The 21386-nt window shown below is 35.7% G+C and overlaps 3 protein-coding genes across 3 annotated transcripts in view; 2 read left to right on the top strand and 1 right to left on the bottom strand.

Annotated features, from left to right (window-relative positions):
* LOC109830818 (probable carboxylesterase 18) lies at positions 9080–10432 on the top strand. Its single transcript, XM_020398180.1, is given in 4 exon segments — positions 9080–9350; positions 9353–9423; positions 9425–9536; positions 9650–10432. Coding segments are annotated over 4 exon segments (1011 nt in total). The 3' UTR covers positions 10207–10432.
* On the bottom strand, positions 10640–17038 carry LOC109830236 (imidazoleglycerol-phosphate dehydratase-like). The gene is made up of 8 exons (XM_020397443.1): positions 16783–17038; positions 16589–16713; positions 16319–16423; positions 16145–16237; positions 15523–15597; positions 14956–15018; positions 12507–12616; positions 10640–10944 (listed from the first exon to the last, which is right to left on the bottom strand). Exons 1-8 carry the CDS (start codon positions 17003–17005, stop codon positions 10917–10919), a joined length of 822 nt encoding a protein of 273 aa, XP_020253032.1. The 5' UTR covers positions 17006–17038; the 3' UTR covers positions 10640–10916.
* The window catches only part of LOC109830819 (zinc finger CCCH domain-containing protein 16), a 7447-nt gene continuing 7100 nt past the window's right edge, over positions 21040–21386 (top strand). Inside the window, exon 1 of the mRNA XM_020398181.1 lies at positions 21040–21378. Within this exon, the coding sequence (XP_020253770.1) occupies positions 21121–21378 (258 nt within the window). The 5' untranslated portion in view covers positions 21040–21120. The remainder of the gene's footprint in view (positions 21379–21386) is intronic.

The following is a 21386-nucleotide window of genomic DNA, read 5'->3' on the forward strand; positions in this document are numbered from 1 at the left end:
AGCGGCATGTGATCTACTACCCGTGCATAATTTGAAGGCTCATGCTCTGCCACCTAACTTTGAGCGGCCTGTGATGCTACAGACGACGCGTACGTACCAATCAATTAATTGAAATCGAGCGTGATGGTTCGTTTCTCCTTTTAAATCAAGAACTCTACTCATGCATTCCCCTCAAAAAAAAAGAGGGAAATATAGTACATTTTTGATCCATGGATTCTCTACTTTAATTTGCATTCAAATCAATTACAGTAATCATTTTCATAATATTAATTTTTAAGATAAAGGGGTTATTCATTGGTGTAATTTGGGGGATAATGGGATAATTTTTGGAACATCACTTTTTGGTGTTATTTTATTCATTGGTGTAATTTGGGGGATAATGGGATAATTTTTGGAACATCACTTTTTGGTGTTATTCATTGGGGTAATTGGGGGATAATGGGATAATTTTTGGAACATCACTTTTTGGTGTTATTCATTGGGGTAATTGGAATTGGAGTTAACTTTGTGGTGTTATTGGTTTGTTAGGGTAATTGGGGGACAAATACTCTAATTTTCCCTAAATTACACCAACTATATAAAGATCCCCTCCACCCCTTCCTCATAATTACCCCAAGAGTGCTGTTACGGGGACCCAAAATATGGGACCAAGGGAGGGGATAGGTGAGGTGTCCCCTCCCTATTGCATAATGAGTTGACCATGCCAACTCATGCCAACTCGTTATGCAATAGGGAGGGCTATCCTTTTTATGACTATGAAAGGGTAGCTAGCGTTCAATATTGCATAATGAGTTGGCCATGCCAACTCATGGCCAACTCATTATGCAATAGGGAGGGGACACCTCACATGTCCCCTCCATTGGTGCCATATTTTGGGTCATTAAATCATTTTTCTTACCTTACCCCAAATTTACCACATCCTCCATATTGGAATAATGTTGTTCCACTTTGAAGGTAATTGGGATAATTTTAAAATATTTTTGTATTACTTAACTAATACATGCTAATTATATTATAAATATATGATATGATATATAAAATATAACATATATTAATAATATTATATAATAGTAATTATAGTATAACGTATTTATTATAATATTATATAATATTTTAATAATATATATTAATAATATTATTAATATATATTATATAATATTAATTAGTAATTATAGTGTAACGTATATTATCATAGATACATATAATATTTAATAAGCATAATAAAATTTTAAATTAAAACATAATAATATATCGTTTGAAACAATATAATATATTATACTATAACAGGATACCTATTAATATATTATTGTAATTATATGTTATATATATTATATATATATATATGATTATATATATATCATAATATATAATATATATATATATATATATATATATATATAATATATATTAATATATATAATATAATATATATATATAATATATTATATAATATAATTTTAATTTTAAAATAATATTTTAAAAAATATTACATTGAATAAGTAAAAATATTATATAATATTTATAAAAGTAGCAATATATCCTATGATACTATATTATAATATAATTAAATTAAATAATATTTATTTATTAACTATTATATTACAATATATATTCATCATATTATGCAATTATTTATATATGTAGGGGCATACTAAATACAAATGTTAATTAGTAATTATTGTATACAATATTATAATTTTGGAAAATTGCTTCAAGGCCCCAAATTCATATTTTCAAATGTGCCTTAGCCCCCCCAACTTCAACATGTGCTAGCAGCCCCCCCCCCTTTTTGAAAATTATTAAAAAGCCCCTCTCCCCAAGTTCGGCCCATGCAAACCTCCATACATAATGCCTATTTTACCCTCCGCTACACCCCCCTCTCTTCGCTCGTCTGTTCCCCTCTGCCCCCGTCCGCGCCTCCCTCCCCTCCCTCCCTCCCCCTACAGCTCCCTCCTCCTCCTCACCGCCTCCCTACCCCGCTGCACCTCCCCCGCCTCCCTCCCCCCGTCTCTCTCCCCCGCTGCACCTCTCTCCTCCTCCTTCGGTCCCCCTTTGTCCCCTTCCCCGCTCCGCCGCCGGCGTCGTCCCGAGGAACTTCGTATGGGCACATTAATATTAACTTTTTTCTGTAACATGTTAACTCTTTTCTGTAATATGTTAACTCTTTTCTGTAAAATGTTAATTCTTTTTTGTAACATGTTAACTCTTACAGCTAACATGTTAGCTGTAAGAGTTAACATATTAGTTGTTAGAGTTAACATGTTAGTTGTAAGAGTTAATATGTTAGCTGTAAGAATTAACATGTTATCTGTAAGAGTTAACATGTTACAGAAAAAAATTAACATTTTACAGAAAAGAGTTAACATGTTACAGAAAAGAGTTAACATGTTACATAAAAGAGTTAACATATTATAGAAAAGAGTTAACATGTTACAGAAAAGAGTTAACATCCACTGACATAAGAAAAAGGAGGATAAATTCGGGATTTAAGTCAGCTGATATGTCTAATCATGAGCTGACATGTCTAATCAACTGCTGAAATGAGCTGGAATCATGATGGAGGAGTGATGGAGGGGCTTGGACACATTTTTTCAAAAAGGAGGGGCTAAAGAACATTAAAAAAAGTAGGGGGGCTGGGGCACATTGAAAATATAAATTTAGGGCCTAGAAGCAATTTTTCCTTATATTTTTGTATAAATAAAATAATGTATTATATTAAATATTATATTATTAAAGTATTATATTAAATATATTAATATTATATTATATTAATTATTATATATAGTATAACATGCTAATATAATATAATATAATAATTAATAATAGTAATTTGTAAGTATAGTACAATATATTATATTTTAATATAAAATAAAATAATATTTATATTATAATAATATACTAAATAATATATTAAACTAATTGAATAAGTTAATTTAGAAGTAATTAATAGATAAAATTATATTTTAATAAAGTGTCACATCATCAATTATCCCACATGAATTGTCAAATCAAATGCTGAAATTATCCCATTATCCAATTTTATCTCACTTTACCCTACTCAAAATATCCCAAAAGGATAAAATTATTCTATTGGAACACTTTTCCCCCTTAACCCCAATTTGTCCCGACCAATAACCCCCGTTAGTTTACAAGAAAATGCTGGTATCCTACATTATCTTGTAAACTAAAGTAGATCGAGGTCAGGCCCCCCTATCTACTACTGACACCAGTGGGGCCTCTTTCAGTGTTTTTCCACGTGGTGGGCGGTGGCTCCGCCAGTGCTGTCCCCTCATCAGGAAGTAGCTGGACAGATCGAGGTCGAGATCGGCAAGCGCAGCTGTATATATCAGAACTAGTGTGCAGCCCGTGCGCAGCACGGTGTTTTTTTTTTGCTACAGTGTTCCCGCCGTTTTTAAACTCTCCCGGTTTGAATTTTCTGGGGTGCTACAGTAACTCGCCTGCTACAGTGCCATTCCCGAGCTGCTGCAGTAACCGATCTGCTACAGTGTCTTTTAAATTTCTCAGCTGCTACAGTAATACTGCTACAGTAAATCTACTGTCACATTTACTGTAGCATGAACAGTACCTCTTTGTTTCTCCCATTTGTATAAAAGAATAGATATCCATTTTCATTCAAATTGAGTACTTAAAAAAAAGCCATGCATATATTAGTTTGAAAATGTTACATTCCGTAAATATATGTATTCTTATTTATATGATTTTTTTTCCTTCCTTCTTCTTTTTGGCCGTTTGATTTTGTTCAGGAGTTGAATGGCGACGTCGACGGACCTGACGCCGTCGGGTTTGGGGGAGTGAATCGGTTGAAGGAGGAGAAGAGGAGGCGGATGACGGTGCCGTCGCGGCGGCCGGCGAGGTCGGTGACGGCGGTGATGAAGATGCGTGTTTTGCGGGAGAGCCTCAGCGGTGATCTCGGGTGCTTGCTCCTCATTTTCTTCATTTTTTGTACTTCGGGAGAGTGAGGCTAATATTAGAGCATCTCCAAGGGATCCTTTAGATGTCCCTTAATTTAAGAGAAACTTTGAGGAAGGGGTTGGTTCTCCTCCAATGGTTTCCCTTTAAAAGTCATCTACCCCTTAATTAATTATGTTTAGTTTTTTAATTTTATAAATTATAATTTAATTAAATATATGGTTTATTTATAAATGAATAAATAATTAAATATTAATAACTAAATATAATTAATTAATTAATTTAAATTAAGAAATTACCTTATATAATCATTAAATTAATTAATCATATTAAAATCTAACAAATAATTAATTGAGATAATAATTAATTTATATTAATTGTGTTAAAAGTTAAATATTATTTTAAATTTAAATTCATATTATTTTTATATTAATTTAAAAATATTAATCAAATTAAATTAACTATACATTACTTAATTATATTATTTTAAACTAACTATACATTAACTAAAATTAATTAACTATAAATTAACTCTAAAATAAAATATATTAATAAAAAATTATAAGGGGAAGGTTAAGGGACTTTAACCTTCCCCTTAATTTGGGGAGGAAGCTAAGGGACATGGGGTTGAAGGGGGATTTTCCCGGTCCCTTGGAACCCATTCCCCTTAAAAATCCCCAAATTTAGCTAAGGGGCCGGATTTTTCCGGCCCCTTGGAGATGCTCTTAGAGAGGTGGTCAACAATTGACAGCTTTGGTTTTGCTGATCTTAGTCCACGATATCTATCACCTTCTGAAGTTAGTTCTTCGTATACGTTAAGGGGCTGTTTGGTTATTTCCTAAAAAACCAAAAAATAGAAATGCAAACTAAGAAAACTCAAAAAGTACAATTTCACACATTTCCATCCCTAAAACTCATCCACAACATCTAATAAAATATTATTTTTCTAATAAAATATTATTTTCATCCAACAACTCATCCATCACATCCACCACATCTAATAAAATATTATTTCCATCCACAACATCACTCAATATCCAACAACTCATCCATCACATCCACCACATCTAATAAAATATTATTTCCATCCACAACATCACTCAATTTATCTCATCTCATATTTAAAAATTACTCACATCATCCAATAAGATTGTGACAACTCATCTCATATCATTAACATTTTATTTCTTTGTTTTCCTCCCAAAAAGCTAGGAAAACAATTTCCTTAAGTGTGGGTCACATCATCCAATAATATAATGACAACTCATCTCATCTCATATATTTTCTTATTTTTAAGAAATAACCAAGCAAAAGAAAACAACCTATTACAAGAAATAAGTTTCTTATAATTTATTTCATTATTTTTTTCGCCAACCAAACAATATCAAAACAAGTTTTCTTAAAAAATCACTCGCATCATCCTATAATAAGGTGACAACTCATCTTCATTTCTTTGATTTCCTTCTTTTTTTTAGCAAACCAAACACTCCCAAAACAATTATTTGATTTAATAGTTTTTCATTTCTTTGATTTTCAAATTTTTTTAGGCAAACAAACAGGCCCTAAGGAGAAATTTTGAAAAGCAACCGCTTTCTAAAAATAATTATTAAAAACTACCTACTTTAAAATTATTTGTCAAAACGATCCAGTTTCAGCTAGTTGGTTGAAACTAGGTCGTTTTTTGTAAAAAAATACCAAACTTCACGGGACTTCAAGTCCTGTGAAGCTTTTTACATAACAAAACTTTACGGGACTTGAAGTTTTACATAACAAAACTTCACGGGACTTCGGCTCTCTTCAAGTCCTGTGAAGTTTGGTACTTTTTTTTTTGTAAAAAGCGACACAGTTTCAGCAAACTGGCTGAAACTAGGTCATTTTTTGCGAATAATTTTAAAATAAGTCCTTTTTTATAATTACTTTTGGAAAGGGGTTGCTTTCCAAAATTTGTCCTATATGTTAAATGTTTTGAATATTTTGAAATTAGCCCCCCAAATCTTTCAACCCGGTGATGGCTAGAGGGACCTATTTCAAAACACTAGTAACATTTGAGAGGCTAATTTCAAAATACGAATGAAGATTTCATGGACTAAGTTCAAAATACTTAATGAGTTTTGGACCACTAATTACAAAAATCTGAAAGATTTAGGTGACTAATTTCGAAAAAAAAATCCTTGACTAATTTTCCGTCATATTACTTGCGATTGGAATTATAGTAACTGCACGATGGATTTTCCGTAGTAGGCGGGTTCGAATCTTGACTGTCAATATCATAGAGCTTTTTTAAAACGCATTTTTTATATATAAAAGAGAGTCGGGAACGGCTTCCGAGCTCCTAAAGTAATTTTAATTAATTTATTATTTAAGATAAAGCATTATATATTCCTCTCGCGTTTTGTTTTTAATTCTAGGGCCGAGCATTAATTAACTGGTTAGAACCGGTTAAACTGCAAGAGCCTATCGAATTTCTATTGTTCAATTTGATTTGGCTAAATGACACTAAAAAACCTTATAGTTTCACTCGTTTTGCACTTGTTATGGTGTTCCCATTCGCTAAAAAGCAACTCATTGCCAAGCAACGAACAAGTGTACCGTATGTTATGCCCCAATCAAATTGACGGCCATAAACTAGTAAGGACGACAACTCAGCCGACTTGTCGAGTAGACATTATAGAATCCCGAAAAAGACAAAACGAATGATGTTCTAACTGTTTTAGTTGTAAGAAGATATTTTATCGCCTAGTAATAATCTTTTTACAGTCATTCTTTTTCAAGTACAGAAGAGGAGAAGATTTATTCGACTTCTCATTTGTTTAACGTGGATTCAATGTGACGATGAGATGCCTCGCTCAATGCTCGTGTCGAGCTTACTTCTCGTTGACGATTGGAACAAGATTGCTTCCAACCCGAGGAGGAACTCTTTCGAGTACTTGAGCTGCTTGCGGTTGCTGTTGCTTCTTGACGCGCGTGCGTCTGATCTCTTGGGTCTCAAGATCTTCGGATCTCCAAAAGTAGTACCCAAAAAGTGTCTCTTTCATAGCTGTCCATGGCTATTTATAGGTCATCAGTGCGTAACTGACGTCGAAATTATGTGATCAGGAGCATAACTGACTCCTTAGATTTAGCGCGCATTGGCTGACTAGGTCTTCATGGCCGTTAGCCTCGTAGCGTCGAGCCTCACTTGATGAGACGAGCCTCGCTGCGTGGCGAGGTTCGTTTGATGAGACGAGTTTCGCTGTATGGCGAGCTTCGTCTTTGATGGTCGAACCTTACTGCGTTGTGAGCCTCGTCTTCTGAGGCGAGTCTTGCTGCTTGGCGAGGTTCGTCTCTAGATGAACTTCGTCTGACGAACTTCGTCTTCTGAATGTTCTTCGTTTTCTATAGGAGCTTTGTCTCCAATAATGAGCTTCGTCTTTAATGACGAGCTTCGTTTTCTGAAGGAGTTTCGTCTCCTGAAGGATAAAGCATTTAGAGTCTTGTCTCTAGGCGAGCTTCGTCTCCAATGGCAAACTTCGTCTTTTGAGGGGTGAGGCGTTGTGAGTCTCGTCTTAGCTGAGACAACCCTCATTGACCGAGACGAGGTTCGTCATTGTGACAACCCTCGTCATGCTTGTAGTGATTCGACACTTCTTTGTCCCTTGACATTTTTTAGTACCTACAGACATTCTCTCATGTCGACATGAAAGGCGATACTTGTCGCCCTTTTTTGTCGAAAACAACTCGCCACGAGCCACACTCGACCAATTGCTGGACGCCTCGCGAGGACTACTCGAAAGGCGTTACTTCTCGGTGAAGTTAAAGAATAACTTCTGCCTCGAGTCTATCTCACTGGCAACGTGTCTGCATCGCATTTAATGCTTGACAGACGCATCATGCCTCTAACCCCGATAGACTTCATGACTCATTGGACCACGCAGGCACCGTCATGCCACCAATCACTTCCTATTTAATGTTGAGCTGATCGCTCATCCAGTCGCCAGCCGACACCTGTAAAGTAGATGCTGACTCAGCCACCAGCCCACACTTCGTCACCGTCATCCTGTGCTCGGCCGAAGTGACTGATCTACCCTTATACCCTTGGTATAAATGAAGGTAATATTCTATCTTTAAGGGGAGGATCGGATTTGATCTAAAACAGGATCTTGATTTGAATCTTAATCTGATCTTTAAGTAAAAACTCTCACAGTTCTTTATTTTTCTCCACTCAAGTTCACCAGCTGACTTGATCATCGGAGGAACCACAGGGGAACCAAGCCCCGTCTTCTCATGAGTTTCTACTTGTGTAAGCTTCAGCCACTCAACTCAAGAATCGGACATAAAGTCGGGGAAGAAAGCGACTCCTTATCAATACTCAACAACCCCATCTAACCACGGATACAATTGACTGTATGATCACTAGTACATCAACAGCACTTATATACCTTAACTTTTTTTTTTTTGGAATTTATATACTCTATTTTGTTCAAAACCGACACACAATTTCTCTCGATTATGCAAACTCGAAACTTTTTAGCCGAAACACTTAGAATCAATTAGGACGCGAGCGAGTGTCATATAAGCGATTAAGAAAAATTATATGCTATTGCTAAACGCATGCTCCCGTAAATTAAAATAATTTCTCTCTGTTACAATCAATCAACGACAGAGTTAAGATTTTATTAGAAATCCAGTGGTATATATCGTGCGGACACCATCGTACACGACGTCGCTTACGCGTCTCCCCCCAGTGCCATCAATGTCTAGCCCTGACGGCATTTATTACAAGGTTGAGAGGAAATACAGGGAATCCATACTGGCTCATTTATTTCCAACATGCAAGTGGTTGAGCTCGCTTTTTATTTGGAAAATGACTTAAGGACCCAAAATATGAGACCAATTGAAGGGACAAGTGAGGTGTCCCCTCCCTATTGCATAATAAGTTAGCTATATCAACTCATTATGTAATAAGGAAGGGACACCTCACCTTTCCCGTCCATTGATCCTATATTTTGGATCCCCGTAGCAATACTACTTTTATTTTGCCTTGCTTAGCTGTCAGTTGAGCTTCTTCCCGCTACAAAAAGTCCCTCTCAGCCTCACCCCCCTCCATTCCCTCCGCCTCACTCTCACTCTCCCATCAATCCTTTAAATAAAAAAAAAAGAATCCGAGAAAATGACGAACGAGTCCCACAGCCCCAGCTTAAACTCCCCCTCAAAACCGCGTCTTCATCTCCCTCCTCACAGCCGCCACCGGCTTCACCCGCCGCCGCGACGGACGTCCAACCGCCGCCTCTTCTCCTTCCTCGACCCCCTCCGCTCCCCCGACCGCCGCCCCGTCAACGGGTCCGCTCGCGCGACGTCTCCGTGGACCCCGCCCCAACCTCTGGTTCCGCCTCTTCCTCTCCCTCCGGGCTGCGGCGGGGGGCCCCGTCGTGTGTTCTTCCATGGGGCGGTTTCACCTTCCTCTCGCCAGCGAGCCGCGTCTACGACGACGTTTGCCGCAGGCTGGCCCGCGAGCTAGCATCCTGCTCAGTATGTTGATGGTTTTGATGTCCTCCGGTTTCTCGATAGCGCCGATCTGAGCTCAGTTGAGAATGGACCTGCAGGTTTTGCGAGTGCCCAATCCGATAGTGATTAATTTGCACTTCCCTTTTTTTTTTTTTGGCTTTAGTAATATATATCTCAAAGTCTAGAGTATCAGAGTTCAAAAAATGTGTCAAACTTTTAAATTTAGTTTTCTCAGGCTCCGCTATGCTCGCCGATCTCCACCTAGATCTGTCCAACTGCTTCCTGATGGGGGACAGCGCCGGCGGCAACATCGCTCACCACGTGGCGAAATACTACGCGGACAGCACGAGAGAATGGAAGAGAGTCACCCTGCGCGGGCTGATGAATATACCGTTTCCGAAGGCGAGGAGAGGACGGAGGCGAGCCGAGGTGAAGGGGGCCCCGCTGGTGTCGACGGAGGCACGGACTGGCACTGGAGGGCGTTCCTGCGGAGGGAGCGGACAGGGACCACGGGGCGCGCGAACGTTTTCGGCGGGGAAGGGAGGGGCGGAGGAGCCCCTTGGGGAGGGTTCCGAGGCGGCCGATGGTCGGTCGACGGGGGCTGGACCGCCTGCAGATCGGCAGCAGGAGTACGCGACGAACGGCTGCGAGGACGAGGAGCAGGAGGAGGTGAGGGTGGTGGAGTACGAGGACGGAGTGCACGCTTTCTACGTGTTTCCGGAGTTGAAGGAGAGTGGGATGCTGGTTGGGGAGATCAGGGGGTTTATGGAGACTCACAAGAGGAAAGATTGAGCGAAGAAAACGATGGTCGTAGGATGTTCTGAACCAAACAGAAAGACGATGGATTATACAACTTGTGCCTTATCCCTCCGCGTGAGGCCCAAAGTGCCTTCCAAAATGCGAGGCGTTGAGGTAGAATTTGTACTCCGAGGACTTTAGAGGGTTGTATATTATTTCAGGGCTCAAATTAAATGTGTTTCAAGAAATAAGAGATTTTAACGTATTTCATTTCATTTCATTTATGGGTCAATTAGAGGAAAGAAAAATTCCTTAAGGACCCAAAATATGGGACCAATAGGGGGGGCAAGTGAGGTGTCCCCCTCCTATTGGATAATGAGTTGGTCATCATTAATGATGGCCAACTTATTATTCAATAGGAGGGAGACACCTCACTTGTCCTTTTTATTGGTCCCATATTTTGGGTCCCTGTAGCAAAGCTCGAAGGTACAATGAAAATCACACATATTGTAGCATAAACTCGTGGCACAGCAAAACAAAGTTTTATGCTCCATAGTTTACCTACAAATTTATCACTGCTATCATAAGTGCACACGATTCCCACAGTAAAAGGTCTTTCATAACTTCATAAGTTTGGATCCCCGCTTCGTTTCTCCCTTCTTGTTCCCATTTGATTAGCTAAAGGGTTGAAATGGTTGAATCCCCTTTTGATGGATATGGAGTAAGGATATTGAACGCAATCTACATGCCTTTCACCCGAGAGCTTAGGATCGTGACAAAACCCCTTTAGAGCTGCAGTAACAAAATGATGTTATAAAACTTAGAAATGCATATGAGTAGTTGCCAGCTCCTATAATAAATGTGACGACGAATTATTGGTTATCGGTAAGATAATAAAAATATGAGAAGCCAGTCAAGGTGAGTCGAATTTGTTACACAAACAAAATAAAAGAAGTCCTTTGACGACATTATGGGTGTAATTCCTGCAAACCTCCATTGATTAAGACGAAATATCTACCAAGTTTACTGGAAACAAAGGTGTTTTGTTTTTGCCCATTTCTACATACGTCAAATTCTACTGTCCCTTACTAGGATCGATGGGGAACTCTGCCTTATAATTGCCCCTGAAATATGTGATGAGTGTGATGAGTAAATGTGGAAGCAAAAAGTAGACAGAGATGGTAAATATCATCAGATTCATGAGGAAGGGAGGGAGGGAGGGAAAGTACACATGCATATAGTCACTTACATACTCCATATTTGGTATCTAATCATTTTCAGTTTAACATTGAAATGTGAAAAGGCCAATAAAGTGACCACAGATTAAATGTATTGCTGTTTTGCTAGTGTTCACATCTCACTTTCTAAACTTGCAGATTTAGGATAATTTTCTGAATATTCACCACTTCAACATTTCCGCTTTCCTACTTCCATTCAAGCAAACAAACTGGTTTTCCACATCGAAACTCTCCAATTTTCCTGCTACGTTTGCAATCCTTACCCAGTATTCTATATCCAATTGCCAAACAGGCCCTTGAGTCACAACTAGTGTCACATGCCAGGCGGGGGTCAGGTATCTTCACCATTAATGATAAAGCAAGAACTGATTTTGAAACATGTTCAAGGACATAAAAGATTAGTTCTTTAGCTCCTTGTTTTTCCATTTTTATTATGGAATTGTTAATTTGTTAATTTTCTTATAAATTTATAATAAGAATAGCTCATATGAAGCTCATTTGCTGCAACCCGAAGCAGGCACCTCTTTCCATAACAGCTTTGTCAATCATATCATACCACATTGATTCCTCTCTCGTAAAAAGAAAGTACTTTCCAGAGCCTTGTGGATACTACTCCACCATCTCTAGCCACATTATTCAGAAGTACCATTGCAGATGAATTGGATATCAGTAGAGGAGAAAAATTCTTCTTGACAATTATAGCATGAGTAAATTCTTTTTCCTTAAAATTTACCTTCATGCAAGTATAAAGGACTTTCAATGAGAAAGGAAATAGTTGTGGGCAGGCAACAGAAGCAATAAAATGTAGGTAGGGCAAGTGTGATTAAACCTATTGATAATGGAAGCAATAAAATATATAGAACTAATTGAGAATGACCATTCCATCTTGAAATATTATTTTTCTTAATCATAAAGATTGAAGATGACTATCAAATAAGGCAGAAACATATTACAAACAGTAACCCTCAAAAACCTGTGGTTAAGTTTCTAGAGCGTACAACTGACTATACGAAGATGATCCCAAACTTTCTGCATCTATGATGAATTAATATCAATTATGTAAATCTAGAGGACCTTTTGCAGAATAATTTAAAAAAAAGCAAGACTTGTGGGTACCTGGGAACACTGCCACGACGGCGTAGGTCATATTCTGTTGCTTGTCGAAGAGCTCTAGCAAATGCCTTGAACGTCGCTTCAATGATATGGTGTGAATTCTTTCCAGCACGCTGTGCAGAAATTATAAGTCATCATATCTCATTAAGTCACAGGAATTGCAAGAAAAGAAGAGCAAATATTATAACATTTTTTAAGTGTAACGTCATAAAAAGGTGGAAGGAAATACCAGATAGTAGGAACTGTATATCAAAATGCTAACCAAAAGAACTAAGAGCTAGAGGCATTACTAGCAGTGTTTTAAATATCAGCCGCCATGCATGGCGGCCATGTTGGCTGACATGGTGGATTTAGGGACCAACCAACACAATAGGGAGCTTCTCAATGTGTATTGCATTTTCAGGGTTCATATCGGATATATCAGGGAACATGTCGGATATGTTAGCAGGATATATCGGGAGACATGTTGGATATGTTAGCAGGATATATCGGGGGACATGCCAGCTATATCGGCTGATTTTTCAGCCTGAAAAATTAACTTTTTTTTGTTATGTTTATCTAATCAGGTTTGGGTTTAAATTTTTGATTGACTTAATATTGCTTTCAAAAATAAAACCCGATCGGTTAGGGGCAAAAAGTACCAGAGTCATTTTCGTCACTCCTCTTCTCTCTCTCCTTTAACATCTCATCGGTCTATTCTCCGAGTTGTTCCTTCGACATCAATATCGAGCGATCTCCTCTCTCCTTCACCGCCAACATCGAGGTTCTCTTTTCTTACCTCTTTCCTTCAACATCAATCCTAAACATCATAAGTTATTTACTTTTTTATATGTTTAGATAATAGAATTCATTAAGTTTGTTTAAATTTCATTTATGATATTATATTACACATACGCACATCATCCGATATGACAAGCTGATAAATTTCATGTCCTCTGACATATCTCCGATTTTCGCTATCCGACATGAATTTTAGCCATTCGGCATGAATCCGACATCTGACACTTAAAACCTTGATTACTAAGACCAACTTGTAAAGCTTATAGGCACTGGCTTAGTAAAGGGGAATTTCAGGAGAAACCAAAAAAAAAAGTTATCAGGAAAGCCTAATGTCAACATGCAAACCATATTGCAAAGCAATGTTTAAAGAAAGCGTTATATAACCCGTTATAATCAATTTTGTAACTTAACGGTGCCCTCTTGTTATGTAACACACTCATTCAATGTTGAAATTGTTTAACCCGAAAAAATACATTATATTGCATTAAATGTGCATTATGTTATATAACTAGTTAACATGAGTTTTTTAGGTTAAATTGCATAGGACGCATGGATGCATCTCTGCCGTCTAAATCATTTAAACCCTACCCTTTTTAGTCCTGGTCATCCTATTGTCTTCCTGCGAATATGCGATCTCTTCACCTCCTCCAACCCAAACCCTAACTCCTCGCCTCCTTTGGAACTCCTCCAGCTATCAGTGGCTTTTGTGACTCCGGTAAGGTAATTTTTTATTTTTCAGTTATGTATTGGGCATCACAATCTATATCCTTTAAATAAATAGTAATTCTGAAATTATCTTTTAAATTTCAATCTTTTATATTGCCAATTTACCCTAAATCATATTAAATTTGTTGCTCCATTACTTTATCCTTCAACATAATTTTTTTAAGATCTGTAATAGAATTAGAGTACAGTGATTAATTAGTCGGTTATTTGTGTTGGTGAGATAATTACTTTCAGTTACTACTTGATTTTGAATAAATTTTAGTTTTCAGTTTTCACTAATACTAGATTTTGTGGAAGTTTGCACACAGTCTCTGTGTATGCAAAATTTCTTACTGTTGTTACATAATCATGTTTAGTTTGGTTGACTAGTTAACTAAATCAGAAATTACAATATTTTTGTAAAGTTAAGAACTCGAGAGTTAGAAGTGTTTGGTTTATTTTAAACTCATTTTTATTGCCTTAAACTTGACGACATTAACATACTTGATCATTTGATGATGCTTTTGGAATGGTTGTTAGTCATATGTGATTAACTTTTTATTAAGAAATTGTGATCCTATATTTTTTATATTTGATGATTGTGATCTTATGCTTGAAAAGTTTAATGATTCTAAATATTAGTTATTTTAAATTGTAAGTATTTGTAAAAGATCTAAATAATTAATAAACAATGTAATTTATGTTATGCGTTACGTTTTTTTTTTGCGTTTTTTCCCCTAACCACTAACAGGAGGTCAAGCGTTACATAACCCATATTCTTCAACACTGTTGTAGAGATGATCAAATCTTCATTGGAAGATAATAACTTGTAATTGGTTTATGTATTACATTTCAACGTTTAAACATATAGTTTAAATGAAAGGGGTAACAAACAAATAGAAAGTAGTATAGTTCAATAGACAAATAGTAACATTTAAATATAAATTAGACGATAGGCGAAACATACCTGATATATGTGAAGTGTCATACCAGATGTGTTAACAATAGACTGAAAGAAGTGTTCCACCAACTACAAGTTCCAATAGGAAAAATTATATTAGCGCAGCTTATGCAAGAAATATAACGATGAAAAACTTTATTGATTCTTAAGAAAGAAAGGGAAAATGATATAGTGTTAGTAAGAGAACTATGTGGTCGAATATTTACAAGATTGTAGTGTGAAAACAATAAGGCTAATTGACAAATGCATTCTCCGTATCTTACTAAGTCAGATTTTGTAGGATAGACTTTTCATAAATCTATCACACAACACTTTTAGGTTATGGTCCTAAACAACAAACATATCAGAGAAAACCAGTTGCTATCTTGCGCGATAAAAAGAAAATATCAGAAATATAAATGAAAATCTATGCTGCCTTATAAGATACCATCTTAGGCTCATAGCTGATTGAGCTCACATATGTGAAATATGAATACATAGGAATGCATGTTCATAATACTACCAATATCTTAAAACTGGATGTCAAACCAACAATGAAACAGGCATTAATAGATTGAGAATGGATAGAATTACCTGTGTGTCATAGGTACCAACTCTTTCCGTAGGGATTTGCAAATCATAACTTAAGTGAGGACGGCCAGACAAATCCTGAATTTACAATCATCGACAATTAAGACATTGTAATCAGCATTTTATCATGATAAAAATAACAAAAAACTGGAGTGTACATACAAAAGCACTACGCTGTCATGGAAGATGAACACATTTGCACACTTGCACTGCTAGAAGTGCACAATGATATCAGGCTTCAATTTAGCAAATTTTAAATTGTATTGTGTGATGTAGTCAGTATAACTTGGTAAAATTCAAAGAACCACTAGCGAAAAACACTGACTATTCTCTGAGATAACATTCAACAAACAGTTTGCATCAATTTCTTCAAGCAAGCACAGAAACTAAGTTGAACAAAACAAATACTAAGCAAATCAGACATTCAGTGATGCGATATGATACTGTTCCAGGTTCATAGTTATCCCTTATTTCAGACCTTTAGTCTACTTACTCATACATAAAACCGCATAAATGAAACTCCAGCAACACTTGGATTATAAAGATGAAAGTTACAACTCGAAATTATTTTCATCCGAAACAAAGTTCATGTATATCAACAAAAGAGTAAATAGTTACGATGTACCAGTATAACTTCGACCGCAGCTTCGTCAAGAGGAGCTGTAAGGTTTCCAAATCTCTGGATCCCTTTCCTATCTCCAAGCGCATGAAGGAGCGCCTGCGCGTGCAGAAAAACAATAATCTTATCACAACACTTCCACATAAAACAAGCATAAATAGAATCCGTTAGCGCATTCACCGTTCCGATTGCGAGAGCAACATCTTCATTCGTATGATGATCATCAATATGGATATCGCCGGTTGCCTTCACACATACATCAAAAAGCCCATGCGATGCAAGTTGCTGCGATGAAAGCTTTTGAGTGTAAAAATCCAATGGCAAGGAGAAGGTCTTGTTTATTCAAATCTTAATTTGTTTACTACGAAGCAAAAATGAAGCCAAAATGATCTACAGCTCTAAAAAAAGGGAATCAGAACAAAGTAATAGTATAATAATCAAAGTTCTTACATCCAACATATGATCCAAGAACGGAATACTAGTACTGCATTCAGAAATCCCAGTGCCATCCAAATTTATCCTCACATAAACATCCGTCTCCTTAGTGACCCTCTTAACCTCCCCAATCCTCAAACCTAACAAGTTGAACAGAAATTAGATCAATTAAACAGATCAAAAAAAAAACACTAGAATTAGATAGGTACCAGATTCGGCAACGGCGACGGGGGCGCCGTTCGCTCCACCGGAAGAAACCCTGACGGAAGACATCCGGCGGGAGAATCGAGGGTATGAAAGTGGTAGAGGTGTCGAACTGGGGATTGAGAGGGGAGAGACGGCGGAATTCCTAATTTTTGGCTGAAATTTATCTAGGGCTTTGGGGAGTGGCGATGAAGGGGGAGGACAAAATCGCAGTGATGAAGAAGCCATTGTGCGGGTCAAAATATCGAGGCCGGTGCGGGTTTTGTTATTGCCAATTGGTATGGGCTTTAACGGTTGAGATCAAAAGCTGCTTTGTTTGGGTACCATTGTGTTTTCTTGGTTGTGTTTTTGTAAGAAAACATCATAGTGTTGTGTTTTTCTCTTAAAATGTTTTCAAAGCATCATGCTAAGTATTTTTGGTCAACACTAGTTTGACCCATTACAACATTAGTATTAAACATATTATTAATATATTATATATTAATTATAATAAAATATATTATAAATAAAATGTTATAATATTTAGTTTAAATTATTATAGTATTAGAAGTATTAAATATAATGCAATATAAAATTGATTAATGTATTATAATATTATATTGTACTTAATGAGTTGTATTATATTATAATTATTACATATTATTTTCAAATAATTATATATTTAATTATATTGGTATATCAATTTGTTATTGTTATATATTATATTAATATTTTTATAATAATGTTATTTTATTATTAATATAATATTATACTACTATTAATATAATATAATATTATATTATTATTCATATAAAATAATATTATTAATAATGTTAATATTATGTTATTAATAAATTAATATATTATAAATATTTTAATATTATATTATACTATTGTATAGTATATTATTATATTATTATTATATTATTATATTATTATTATAAATTTTTATTATTTTTATTAGTTTATTTATATATTATTATTATTTATTATTATATAATACATTGTTAACATATTAAATACTAGTATTTAATATGTTATTATATTATTATATAAGATATTTTATTTATTATATTTTTATATTATTTAATAAATATTACTAATATATTAGATTAACTATAGTATAGTATAGTATATTATAATAAGCATGTTGATAATAACTCTATACTAATTACATTTAATATATTATGTTAGATATTATATTAACACATTCTCAAACTCAAAACCAAAACATCAAACTTAAAACACCTTTTAGGTGTTTTGAAATAAGTGTTGTGTTTCTGGTTTGAGGATGATTTAGCTCAAAAACACCATGGTTTCCAAACACATGGTGTTTTGTTTTTGGCAAAAACACCATGGAAATAAGTAAAACACCATGGTATCCAAACGGAGCCGCTATTCTAGCATGTTTGCTATATCCACTCCCAAACAGTAATTTTGGGAGTTGGATTGTCGAAAATGCCCTTTTGATGTTGAGGGTGTTTCTGAAATAGACTTGGCCTGTTTTGGTTTGGGAAGGGCAATTTAGTCCTCACACACCCCCAAAGTTACTGTTTGGGAGTGTGAATAGTTGGACCCTATTCGAGCTCGAATTCAACCCTAATCCACATGTTCAAACTCGTGTTCATATTCGGCTCGGAGACTTAATATTATTCGAATTCGATTTGAGAACTTATATTAGCATTCAGCAAGTACTCGCGAATGCTCGTTTAGAAACTAATTTCAGTCAAAATAAAAAAAAAATGAAAATCTCACGATCTCTAACTTTGTAACAAAAGAACCTGCAGAATATTTAGATGGGCATTTTATTAGGTTAACATTAATGGGCCTTTAATTGTTTATTTTTTTAAATCTAATATGATATGGGCGTCCTATACGAAACATTGCATACTTAACCAACTTAATTAATTGATTTGCAACTTAAAAAATGGATTATTACAAAAATATTATAAATTATAGTATTTGTTATCCTACAATATTAAAAATCCCAACCCATGTTAGAAAGCCTATGAATTTTAAATCCCATATGAAAATCCAAATCCTATAATTTTTGGATTTGAAACAAACACCTCCTTAAAAAACAAATAACCATGAAAAACTTTTGTCTCAGTAAAAAAGTTTGTGTGAATCTTAAAATCTGGATGTCATTAATAACCTCTGCCCTTGTAATAAACAAAAGAGAAAATGATCTTTATTCCAAAACGAAAATCAAGTAAATATTAGAAAATTCAAGCAAGAGAACATTAACCACAATGAAGAGGAAAGGGCAATGGTGGTCTTTCTTTATTGTAAAGAAAATACATAATAAATTAAGGATTGGAAAAGTTGTGAGTTCGCTCCAACTTTAAAAAACTCATGTGAGCAGCCCATTTAACCTTTCTCACGTGTGTAAACGCTCCCCCAATAAAGTGTGATTTAGCCTTTCCAACTCAGCAATATACATCGTGTGTATTGTATTTTCTCCAAATCCCTAAGTTACCCCTCCTTAGTAGATCTCTCTCCCTCTCTGTCATGGTGTAAACTGTTTTTCTACCAAATCCCTAAATTACCCCTCATAGCGCTTCCAACTCGGCAATATACATGGTGGTTAAGGTTCTTTTGGAAAATGAGTGACCCATTAAAGTGTGAGTTCTCTGGCTACCTTTTTTCTGTTGCTTTTCTAGTTTTATTGTGCCAAATGTATAGATAAAGTTTAGCAACCAGCTGCGTATGACATCAAGCAGAGTGACTCATTTTCCTTTTTCCCATTTATTTCTTTTTTTTTTTAAATTACGTGAAGCGGAAGGTTAAATCAAACAACTGGTTTATTTTATAGATATGGACACAAAAGAGTAATGGTCAATCTCAAAAAAATTGTTTTAACTAGTAAGTAGAGAGAATATAATAAGATTGTCGCACAAATAAATATGGAAAACGAATTGTCAATAAACTTAAATTTTTTGACAAGGTGACATCCTAATACCTTATTTTAGTATATTAGATACATAAAAAGATAGATGGATGGATGGAAGTGGCATCCTAGGGTCTTATTTTAGTATATTGTAGGAGGCTGATTATAAGTTTGGAAGAATTGAAACATATGCCCATGATTTTAGTTCCGTCATAGTTTATGTATACAACAATGTTTCTTTTTCGTTCATGTTACCTCCTTACTCTTACTTGAAGGATTTCGTTTCTCTCTTCTCAGTAGCTCATGAGATAAATATATATGACGGAAGTATTTTTTTCCCCTATAAAAAGATTTTTTTTTTCCGTTGTAAATTAGCTTAACCATAACTCTATAAGTCATATAGGTACCGTTTGGCAAAAGGTTAAGTGAGGGGTTAAGGAGATTTAACCCCTTCTTAACCTGCCAAACATAACAAATCTATATAAGGATTAAAGTGAGTTAACCCTCCATAATTTGCCAAACATAAAAAATATAGAAGGGTTAAGTTAAACCCTCTAGAGGGGTTAAAATGAGTTAACCCCTCAAAATGAGGGGTTTACTAATACTCCTATTTAAATGGAATAAGAGTTAACCCTTCTAATTATAAAGAAAATAGTCAAAATCATTGTTATTCCCAAACACTAAAACTGATAATAAGGGCTAAAATAAAACTTATTTAACGGGTTAATAATTTAATCCTTCGGATTATCAAATGGGCGAAGTACATTAATCCTTCTCTTTAACCCCTCTTCATTAACCATTTGCCAAACGGGGCCATAGGGACGCATTCAAAAGACAAGCTGAAATATGCAAGGTGTTTTCAATGTTAGTGTCTAATTTTTTTTTTATAAAATTAGTCCCTTAAATCAAATGAAATTGCTACTTGGCCCTTCAATTCTTATGAATTCTCTGATAACAAGAATTTCTAATCATTGAAATTAATATTAAATCCTCATTTTCCAATCAAGAGTGGGAAAAAGCATAATGAAAACTTGGGTCATTTGCATATACGCCTCTTAAATGATGGGTATTTGCAAAAATACCATTTAAATCTCAATATTTGCAAAACTACTCATTAATTTTGGAAAAAATTAGCCTTAAAGCAATCAACTATGATAAGCTAATTTATAATCGCAATGTAAAAATTATCAACATGATAGTAAAATTTTTAGCACCAAGTTAATAATTTGTCGATTTTATGGGTACTTTTGGCACGAAATTGATGATTTGAGGGGTAATTTGCTAATACTAAGATGTGGGGGATAATGTTGAAAATATCCATTATGTAAAGGGTATATACGCAAATAACCCTAAAAGCATTGGGTTCTGAGAGCAATTTCAATGATTATCGTAAAAACCCAAATATACAAATATGAAGCCCCCTGTTAACTCCCAAAACTCATCGTAGCTCCAAACCCTAACGTCCACTGTCGCAATGGCGGATCCCGTCACCGCCGACGAACAACCGAAACCGACCGTCAACGAAACCCTAGGCGGTCTCCAGAGTCGAAAGGAGAAGAGAAAAGCCCTGAAGAAGCTGAAGAGGAAGCAGATTCGAAAGGAAGCAGCGATCAGAGAGCGGGAGGAAGAGGAAGCTCGTTCCAATGATCCTGAGGAGGAGGAAAGGATCAGGTTAAGGGAGCAAGAAGAGGCTGAGATCGCGGAGAGAGAGCGTAGGGAATTCGAGGAGCGGGAGCGGCT

Source organism: Asparagus officinalis, chromosome 2, assembly GCF_001876935.1.
Source record: "Asparagus officinalis chromosome 2, Aspof.V1, whole genome shotgun sequence".
NCBI classification, from domain to species: domain Eukaryota; kingdom Viridiplantae; phylum Streptophyta; class Magnoliopsida; order Asparagales; family Asparagaceae; genus Asparagus; species Asparagus officinalis.